Raw genomic sequence first — 10975 nt, forward strand, 5'->3', positions numbered from 1 at the left:
CACAATTGAATTCTGATGCTATACTGTATAAGGAGGTGACTTGCATATGTAAAAAAACTAGCTAACTGAGGATGCCAAAGAAAAAGTTATGTACATACATCTATACCTTCGGTAGACCTCGGTATGTCAATTGAAGACAACATTTTATTTATTGGGGCCTTTATTTAACAGTGAACCGTACGTCTATGCCAGTCGATCTTAGGGTCGCATAATAAATATGGGGCGCGTATACAGCGCCATTCGAAACGGCAAATGGGGAAAATGAATTGCGTCATATATCAGTCCTTAAGTATGTCATACTAGTTGGAAAAAGTGTTCAAAATACGGCGCTCACGGTTACAGCCTTCTTATAATCTCCTTCGCTACGGAAGGAGATTGGCTGGCGCGGAAAATAATTTAATACAATTGAGTTGTATGTTTATTAGGATTACTAACACCATAATTACACAACTGGGCTTTCTACTTATAGTCATGGTAGCTTTTAACATCAGATTTATGATGTGGTAACGGTTACCTTCATATTTTGCAATTTTCTAAGCTGTTATGATACACTAAATTAGGGACTTCGAAAAAAGATATGCCTTCCTCGGTGCTTGCCCAAGGAACGGATATCAGTATATTTCATGAGGGCGTCGATGAATACGTACTTATTTAAAGCATACTGGGTGACTTTACCCCAATAAAATATAATAGTTCAAATCGCTTTCTTGTTGGTGCGAACCCTGCTCTACAACGAACAATAAGAACCAGAGAGAAGCTTCGCTTTAATAGGCCTCCTAGATTACTGCCGAGATAAAGTGATTTTTCAATGTTTAGTCTAAATAAGTCTCAGATTACGTTAGTTTGAAAGCTATGGGGAGAAAAGGCAGAATTTTTTTTAGAAGGATTCAATGCTTTCTCACGACTACGGGCACCCCATTAATAATAAGCAGCAGAAATTATTCCCATTAATAATAATTCCCATAAACGGACATTGGTGTATCGAGTTAATGTATATCGTATGATTTGTTTCGTTCATTATTACGCCAGGTATATGGCACATATGTTTTCGAGGTCAACAATTCAATTACCTCTATGATCTCAGAAGATTTTCAAGCGTCAAGTTAACCGAAACTAAGACGTTTCTCTCAAAACATGCTCTCAGAACAGCGCTTACTTTTTGTTGTCAATTCGAAAAAAAAATGGGCAGTATCATAAGCTCCATAGGGCACTTTCTCCTTTTAGATCCTTCATTTTCCGCCATATCTGGACATAGCTATATATATCACCCGAATGCCTTATCACTTTGATGTGAGTCAATGCAAGCAAACCTCTATTCATATCTGGTTCCTCTCGTGAAAGATAGGATTCGATTACTTTTGAAAGAGACCGAAAGCACTGGTTCTGGTTCCTGGATGAAACTGTAATGCATCTAGGGAAAACGAATGTACCTAGTTCAGCCTAAGCAATAATAGACCACCTGACATAAAACCTAGAAATAGTTTTGCTGGCCACTTGCACTTGTTATAGAATGTAGGAAAATCATCGCACTATTCCACACCTCGTCAACTCTTCTGGTAATTAATGTATTCAAGGAAACGGTTGGTTGTATATAAATAACTGCAAATTCACTTTATTTTTCTTTATCCTAACTTGACATTTTTACCTATATTTATGTACTAATCAATCTATTTCTTGGTGACTTTAGTGACCCTAAACACTGGAGTGCGCTTTTTGAATCCAAAAATGCGTTCAAACGCTTCATGATTTTCAATTCCACCGTAATGGGGAAACAAAATTAGAGGGTCCTTTGGCTGTGATATCCGGTATATCCGAATGTAGAGATTTTCCGCCTTTTCACCTAAGCATGAACAATTCAACGCAAAAAAAAAACATCGATAAGTACATTTCATGTTATGACGTATATCGACTCGAAATTCAGCTGGATAGCCCTGGCTAAGAGCCTTATTTTTTCGTAATCTGTTTATATTAATTTGATTATGTTATGTTATTCAAGTCCAAGAAGTTCTGCCTGGTAACGTTTGTGTCATTGTCCTAAATTTACGAACACTCGATAAAGTGGCCTACGTTCAAAACCGGACATAGATATAAATCGTTTCTTGCTGAGGGCCCACCGTTTGGAGCAATGCTTAACCGCTCAAGTGCCGCGCGTCGAAATTCAATTTTTTTTTTTTTGTTTAATTATTTTTCTAGTCGGCGAGATCCATGTTAGGTACAATGATCGTGAAAACGGCGAAGTAATGATTTATGTTCAAGTTAGCAGCGATTTCGTTAACGATACAGGTTGGATAATTGGACGGTCTATTCTCGTATGGCAAGATAATCATTAAAACCAATGTGCATCATACTGGATTTAATAAATTATTACAAAACACTTTATTGAATCCATCGCAATATAGTTGTCCCAGTGTCTTCTAGAATTCAGTATATCAGAGTCAGAGCAAAACGATACGCTATAAGAGTAATTGTGTCGAATTTTATGTCCGGAACCGCATCTGTGTTTCACGAGGCGGAAAGAGAGACAAATGTTTATGAAATTTCTTACGCTGGCGTTCGAAGTATAAAATAGAACCGTTTGTTGCTTATGAAGCGGCAGTTAGATGATGCTGCAACTGTAGCATTGTATAGATGACCTTCTATTATATAACAGTTTTCTATAAAAACGTACGATACGAGATATTTATGTGGCTGATATATAATGCTTACCAACATCCGAGAGATCCATTATATCGTTGGAGTCTACAATGATGTCCTTTCGATGTCCAAAGAATGTTAAGTGAGCCAATCGAACCTTGTCCTTGCCTTGGTTCTCATAAACGGCTCCAATGAAGCGTTCGCTCAAATGTCCCGCTATATAGAGGAAGACGACTGCTGTTGTTGTGATGCCGACCATGCACGACGCTTGATCTGAATTAAGCCGCGAATAAAGCGAGAAAAAGCGATGAACTTCGTCTGGCTTATTGCATATGCTATACGTAAGCAACATATATCGAAAGGTAAGCTATATGCTATAATAATGGTATATGACTTGATTTCATATAAAACAGGAAAAACACTTGTCAAGTCAAGCAGACGATCTGCAATTTTGTCGGGTATGATTTTTCCGGTGTCCAATTATGGTTGACAGGTGATCAATAATAAGGATTCCGGGATCGCAATGCATCACTTGAGGAAGTTCAGAAAAATCTTTTGCAAAAGAATAATAGATATTTTTATGGTTTGTTCGCATCCTCTTTGACCGTATAAATTATCATCGGTTTAACGTGGTCTTTTATCATTTTTTGATTCTTAATATATTAGGTTATTATGCACAGATCTAGCGATAATTGAAACTAAATAACTTTTTCAACTATACGTTACTATCGGTCTTTTGGAAACTTGCTAGTAAACAGCCACTATGTTTGCTTCAGGAAAAAAGGGAAATTATCTTTTAGCCTCAATAATTAGGGCTCAGCAGTCAAGTTTTTATTGCTCTATAGTCAACGCACGGAAGTTCATTGAAGATTTATAAACATAGGCTAAGAGGTCCTTCAGCGAAAGAACAGTACGCAAATGGTGCAAATGCTTCAAGAACCGGGATTAAAGTGCCAAGGAAATGAGGATGTAACTAAGCGCCGGAACGCGAAACAGAAAAACGTATTGGCGCAGTCGAAAAGGCTTTTTACGGAAACCAGGCTTGGAATTTCAGGGTTCTGTTTGCCAAAGCTAGCATTTTGCATGCAACTTATTGTAGTAGAATTGTAACCCAGATACTGAAAGTGCAGGAACTGAGTATAGGTGGTTCTAGCCCAGTTTGAAATGTGTGTGGTGTAAGCCACGTGATATTTGCGAAACATGACTTATCAGCAAGATGCTGCTCAAGGTATTCGATTGTCATAGTCAGGACGTGCTTCAGTTTTAGCTGCCGGCCGGAGAAAGACCGGACGAAGGAATGGCATCGCCCAGGAGACGCTCATATACCGGCGATCGAAAGAACGCAGTCTGGCTACTTGATGATAACTCCAGACTTCCTTGTTGTACTCCAGTTGCTTATTGGGTTAAGCAAAAAAATATCCGACCTTGCCTTCGATCTGCTTATTCTCCCGATCAAACACCTTACGACTTGCATGTTCTAACAAAAATTAACTGGTGGGCAAGCATACCGCACTACCTATTAGCTTTGAAATGCAGAAACGGCTAGAGCGCTAGAATAAGTGTGTATATCAGCAAATTAATAAATAGAAAAAATCATCATTCTAACCCAAGTGGCGTAAAAGTTACTCAATTTCATGGTCCGCCGGATTCGCTTACTATAGCCTAGTATTTGTAGTTGCTGCAGATTTTCGTTTGTAATCTTTATTTTCCTATTAAATCTGACACCTTTAACCATGACTTGAAAGGTTACTCTTAATTGCTTTTTCGCTAAAAATTTCGATGCAACTTTATTTTTTGTGTGAATTTTTTCTTTGGCATTTTTTTGTCGTGAAAAGCAGCAAGATATTGAAATAAACCTTCGCTAAGCAAAAAGATGTGGTTTCTTTTTAGTATTAATCGCTAAATTTCGATAAGCTTAGTTATAATAGGATGCTCGTAAGTATTTAGTTGCAAAACTGGCGTAAAAAGCCTCAGTTTTACGTTTATTTGTTATACATATGGAGGTTTTTATCCAGGTTGAGCGAAAACTTTGCTTGGAACGTTTCAGGAACTGGATGAATAGAAGTCAGCCGACTCGATCAGCGTGCGTCATTGTGACGTTGGTCGATGGCCGGTTTACGGTTACGTTCCAGAAGCAAATAATGTATAAATTAAAAAGGCCTCCTGATACAAAACTGTAGAAACTATTATCCACAGACAAATATAGAGACCTTTTATTAATAGATGCTCTAATAATTTGTTTTGTTTCATTTTCGAACAGGCCATTTTCTGAGTGCTGTAATACAACTGGCACTTCTCATGCGATTTTCATTTGCTGCCTTCTCGGGTAATTTCGCTTTTCTTCAAACATTGTGAATTTTAGGTCGGAATCGAACCGAGAATTTTCGTTTACGAGCTTAACGCTCTGCTCGTCGAATAAAGCCATATACGTTCTCTTGAGATGAGCCTTTTCTATATCTTATGTGTCGTCCCTTATATTTTGTTACCTGCACGTGTTTAATTATTTAATAAGTTCGATTTCTAGAAAACTAGAATATGGTCACCTCAGAAATCTATAATCGTTAAGTGTCGTTTTGCTGATCATGCTGGAAGTTGGGTAAGTACTTTATAAAACAGCTCATTATGACGCCTGTAAAATACACCCAGATTTTGCTAATTTACTTACATAAACTATCTTAGGAGCTAATTTCCCGATTCATACAACGCTTGTAAATAATTATAATTCAGTGATAGACAATACTATCTATGCATATTTACCTATTGTGATCGTCTGTGTATAGTAAGCCCACATGATGGGCGGTACCGTCAACACTGAAGCCACGGTCTGATATAATTTCAAACGGATTAGTCGATGCACAGCCACAATATAAGGAAATCGGTACACGCGACTCCATTCCTCTGTGTCTAGGGGATGCTTTTCTACATGCAGCTCAGTTGTTTCGACCTGATGCTTTTCTGGGAAGTTTGGTGTTGGCTGGGGTGTTGATTTGGTCTCTGGTGTGCCCAACGACTTTGAACTCCACAGGCGATGCGAGATCTGTACAATGGGATTTTAAAGAAAATTTTAGGTATAGTACTAGTCGATACGTGGTACCATCTGTAAGTAAGCCTTTTCTATATGAGAGTACAGGATTCAGAAGTTGATGTTTGAGATAAAATTCAAGCTTAACTTTTGTGCTTCAATAAAAAATTGAAAATTGTGTAGAAATAGTAACCAGCAAAGAAGCACAGCAAAAGTTTTTTGTGAATATGAAGCTCATTATACATATAGGATAACAGGAGACATAACGAACTCATCATTTTTCACTTTTTAACATTCTATCCATCAAAGCGTAACACTTTACCACTAACGTACAGAAATAAGTGTTATTACTGCTTTGTTTATGCAGTTCCACCTAGAGAGCATATACTTTTGGCGTTTTTTTTTTTTTTTTATAGGCAAAAATCTGTGACTCATTGTTGTTTTTACACAGCCCTAGGTCGGCAATTTAATGGTTTTAATTTTTAGATTCACTTTGCTCTTCACACGAATTTGATCTACAAGAATATGACGAAGTACAAGCAAATGAACTATCACTCCGACATTTTTACTTTGCCGAGTAAAATACGAATACCTATAGAACACGTAGTACAATTAAATATAGTTTCGTTTGATCAATACTTGCGATCGAGATAATGATCTGACATAATTAAGGAATATGGGGCAACTTTTAAATTTACTTACGCTCATCGTCACTGCAGGAGCATACCGTGCCCAGTTGAAACTTGAGGTATCCGAAGATCCAAACGAGGTGGATGTGCGCGGAAACCCTCGGCTGAGGTATAGAATAAAACGAGCAGTGGCGGGCATCCTATAGCTAACGGCTTTCAGATATTATTGAAAACTCAATGAGATTACATTTTTTTTTTCGTTTTTTCGAAGTAAATAGTATGTGTAGAAACGAAAATTCGTATATTCTACAAGGAATCGTTTCCAACGCATAGATTTACATGTAGCTGTTCATAGCCGCCAACCCATGAAAACTATGCGGCAAAATTATGGTACAACAGTTAGCTATTCAATCATTAACTTCATTATTTGGTTGTGCAATATGCGCGACTGACCTATGTCGCAGAGGACAACGACATAAATAATACAACACGGTATTTACTTAAAACCAGTCTACTACAAAAACTGAAAAGCCGCTAGATTAAAAACTGTGCGTTCGGTTGGTCTTCGAGCCACACCTACTTCTTGACTACAATCAAACTCTTAAGAACGCAAATCTCACCTAAGTGATAACAAGTTAAATTGCTTTCGTTCGAAATTCGGATGCACATGTTTATACACATTGCACCGCCATCTTGAAAATACAGAAATTTAAACGGCAAAGGGCGGGACATCACCTCTAGTCTCGTTTTTTGTCAAGTTTTTTCGTTGCAAAATGTTGAACAATATTTTTGAAGCTCACGTATTAAGCAAATGTCATATTCGATGCCACTTCTTAGTGTTAATGATGACGTTTGTGAGTCTTCTGTTACACTCGTGGCTAAACACAGTAACACAAATGAGGCAGGTGATGAAACAAGTCTTTGAAAAAAGAAAGAAAGCTATACGCGTCATCTGTGTGATCTGAAACCTATTTAGAAGCGTCAATTCATATATATATATATAAGAACCTAGAAAATGATAAGATGTTTTCCAGCAATTTTACGATTAACTATCTTTTGGTTTTGAGCGTCAACGGTATAACTAAAGAACAAATGAAATCTAAACTTGAAGAATATATTTTGCGTTTATATGAGCCTATATTGGCCTATCTGAACAATGTACTGAGAAACGATTCGATTTTCTAACGCATATATTTTGGGGACTGTGTCTTCGAATAAATAAAACGTAGAAGAGAGATCTAACAGACAATTTGTGGATTCTGGGATTGAAAATCAAGTCTTGCATCCTTCATCATATACTGCACAATTTTATAGTAGTAGTGAATAGTTATTTTGCCCGGTCTGAAATGTTGATTGAGAGAAAGCTTTATTCGTATAAACATATGTACTACAAAATTATATTTTCGAATAGATGTGTAGCAAGGGTCAAAAAGATCACACGCACGCTCTATACGCTTTGGAGATTAGTTAACACGAAGACTAGCGGCAGTGTTGGATGTAAAGCTCGAAACATATAATATTTAGGTTATGAGGATTCGAATGGTAATCTTCAGCCAGAATGCCGAAGTTTAACTAAATCCCTCTCCTGAATGGGTAATCGGGATCATCGACTATGAGTTGCGTACCATCATCTTCTCGTCATAGCTCGTGAATTTAGGAATATTTATTAAGCTAGATTGGAAACGCGGTGTGTTTCATGCCGCTGGAAGCCAGCTGTATTAGGCAATGGTCAACTGGGCAGTAGCACCGCACGTAAAGCCCAAAATTTACATCCCATTTATATCGGTTATTAACTTAGGGATAATTAAAGAGGTGATCTAGGTTTGAAGCTGGACATAGACGCGCTTCGCTTTATGATGCAAGGACTTAGATTATCTGAAACGTCGAAGGCCAGCTTTCTGACGCAATGCTTAGCCCTAATAACTCAAAACTTTTGTCAAGTGGCATAGGGGACCGGAAGGTCTCCAAATGCTTTTAAGCAAAATGTGCTCACGAAATTGATTGATTATATCGAGAACTATCTTTGACACCCTTTACAACCCTGTAAACCTTAGGTCACCTCCCGAACTTACTCGAAGTCTATGAGTTAACCCACATATATATTTTAGCTGTAGCGCTGAATGTTAATGATTTTTTAAATACGGATATTTTTTTATTTAGTTGTCCACTTTCGGAATAATGACAGCTGTTTTTGTAGGCGATTTTAGATGCTATTGGACAATGAACAAATCTAAACGAATAAAAGATACCGCTTTATGAATTAATGTATCATAAATTTTTTTTTTTAATTAGAAAAAGGCAGCTAATTTAAGCAAATCGAACCTTCTGCTTGATTTTTACTGTAGAAGCTTGCTGGACAGTTCTATAAGCAATTAAAAATGTTAATTGACAAAAGCTTGAACTTTCGATGACAATAGTAGCCTCTAGCGATCAAGTACTTTTTGGCGTGCCCTTAATGGCAGTGTCTGGCCCCCCACAGCCGTAGCCCACCAAACTGAAGCATTTTGATTGACTGGTAGAAGAAGCAAGAGACATCATATCTACCGGACACCAAAGCGAAGCAAAATGAACGTCTTATGTGCAAACGGAGCGAGAAATTGGGCATTAGAGATCCCGGCCAAACCTCGCCTTGTACACGGAGGTGAACCTTCAACAACGGCATCTATACTAATGAGGTAAGTGCCCTTTCATGTGTGGCATGCCTGAAAGCTGTCGGCGATGCAACGTTTTATTATGCGAGTGGTTTTTCAGTGGGGAATGCTTTTGTGTAGAAAGTTGTTGATGAAGTCCGGTTAGGAATTTGCATATAAGTTCGTTTCATAAGCGTACCAAATTTGGTGTTCATGATATTGGCAGTTTTGGCTATTGGTGGCATTTATACGTTGCCAGAAACCTTTCACAAATGTCGACGCAATCAATGCCATGAAGCCGCATCGATGACCGCCGCCTAAAGGGATCGACGGGTTTTTTAACGAGTCACAATAAAATTTAGCAAAAAAAACATCAAATTAAACCTCTATTAAGGCGATTTTAGTTGTTCTCTATAGTGTTTTTTGATGCTTCTTTTTAATTGAAGAAATAAGATTGCTTTAACTATATAAGTTCGACGGGCTAACAGCCTGTCGCCCGAGTAATAATAGAGTGACGTGGCTTTGTTTTCCCTTTTTCAGCTAATCTTGAATTACAATCATTTGAAAACGACCTAACATAGAAGACATTGACATACCTATACGTAAAAGCTTGTTTCCGACATAGGTCAAGTAATCAGACAACGTTTTTACGTGCTAGCCATACATAGTCTCTTCCTTGCCTAGAGCTTTTCGCGCTGACCGTATCTTACTGCATGAACTATGTAATAGACTGATGCGAACCTTTGCTGCAAATGTATGGGATCCCGCTTCTGGCAAACGCCAAAGCAAGGCTTAGGAGATGCCTCATGTACAAATGTATTCCTGACCTGACAATCAGTGGGGACTGGATCGCGGCAAGCCTTGCCTACATGCTATGCATAATTTCATGACGACAGGTTTATTTATTAGGTTTGTAGTTGTATATGGAAGATTATCTGAAACATTTGGACGGAAATGTACGCTTATGGCTGCGCTCTGAATGTTGCTTCGTCATAGAAGTTCCGCTGCATTTGTCCCGAGTCTCATCGGCCATAATATACGCTGCGTAACGTTCATTTCGATAGCAAAATTACATGTTGGCGTTATAGTAATGTTTCTGAAGATTATTTTCGAAAAGGTTTACATAATTGCAATGTAATATGGAAACGCTTGAGGAAGGTCGCGAGACACGAATAAAGATATAGGACTTCTCAGGAAGTCCTTATCCAAACAAATCAAAAGGACCAACAAAGCGAACACTAAGGATTAGGAATACTAGAATAATTACTAGGAAGAGAAAGCTGAGGTTCAATAGGTGTCTATGACAAATATTGTTTCGTGTAATTTCGCTTCCTGTAAATTGCAATGAGAGTAGAGCTTGTAAGGATCAACCATCAATTGAATCAGAACAATATAATTTAGACGAAAACTCCTAAGGTTAGAAAATACCAGGAGACCTGAAAAAATGTACAAATAAAAGTATACAGTATTCGACCAATATATCATGTTCATAAGTGTTTTTAGCAGCTAAATCGACTATTTATATCCGAATTCATTCTTTCTTTTGTGAAAGCAAGTTACGCTATTGGCTTCGTCTATACGATTCTGAAAGTTCTCGACAAACGACTAGCAAATGCAAATTGAGAGTATGGCATGTCCTCAAAAATCGCTGGGTAGCGTTCATATAGGTAGTATTGGTTAAAGATTAGGATCGAATCAAAGCCTCAGTCTAGACGGCGACTATGGGTTTATGCTCGCTGGCAGCTATCTATTTGCAATAGTGTCTAATGAAAGAGAAAAATGCCCGTGCATATTAATGCTAGCTAATTGTGCCTCAACCTTGTGCCCAGGACCACGTCTACTATCCCAGTGAGTTTCCATGACGACATATATAATTGCTCTCAATGATCACATTGTTGAACTAGTGCCCCACAGCCACTACTGTGCCATACGATGCAACAGTTTAATTAGAAAAAGCAAGACAATTGTGATACGTATTTTTACGACCGATAGATAGATAGATAAAGATGCCATGCTGGTTATCCATGTTTTTCAAGCCACGGCTACCTCTAGTCGTATAA

General features: G+C 37.9%; 1 protein-coding gene across 5 annotated transcripts; it reads right to left on the reverse strand.

Moving 5' to 3' along the window:
- Positions 1-1585: 1585 nt before the first annotated feature.
- On the reverse strand, positions 1586-7029 carry LOC111245437 (transmembrane protein 186). 5 transcript variants are annotated; one of them, XM_086981815.1, is made up of 5 exons: positions 6906-7025; positions 6359-6498; positions 5392-5671; positions 2707-2907; positions 1586-1840 (listed from the first exon to the last, which is right to left on the reverse strand). In XM_086981815.1, exons 1-5 carry the CDS (start codon positions 7015-7017, stop codon positions 1668-1670), a joined length of 906 nt encoding a protein of 301 aa, XP_086837941.1. In that variant the 5' UTR covers positions 7018-7025; the 3' UTR covers positions 1586-1667. The 5 variants fall into 5 exon arrangements, with proteins under 5 accessions (XP_086837941.1, XP_022649543.1, XP_022649544.1 ...); XM_022793808.2 differs by having other exon boundaries at positions 6359-6491; positions 6906-6985; XM_022793809.2 differs by lacking the exon at positions 6906-7025 and adding an exon at positions 6739-6899 and having other exon boundaries at positions 6359-6491.
- Positions 7030-10975: the final 3946 nt, after the last annotated feature.

Source organism: Varroa destructor, unplaced genomic scaffold (assembly GCF_002443255.2).
Source record: "Varroa destructor unplaced genomic scaffold, Vdes_3.0 BEIS01000002.1, whole genome shotgun sequence".
Lineage (NCBI taxonomy): Eukaryota > Metazoa > Arthropoda > Arachnida > Mesostigmata > Varroidae > Varroa > Varroa destructor.

Bases quoted from the DNA above. Each gene is read 5' to 3' on its own strand.
- LOC111245437 (XM_086981815.1), bottom strand. From the start codon at position 7,017: ATGTCCCGCCCTTTGCCGTTTAAATTTCTGTATTTTCAAGATGGCGGT. The intron at 6,499-6,905 runs GTGAGATTTGCG...AATATCTGAAAG, and splicing joins TTTAACTTGTTATCACTTAG to CCGTTAGCTATAGGATGCCC. The intron at 5,672-6,358 runs GTAAGTAAATTT...CCCATTGTACAG, and splicing joins CTCCTGCAGTGACGATGAGC to ATCTCGCATCGCCTGTGGAG.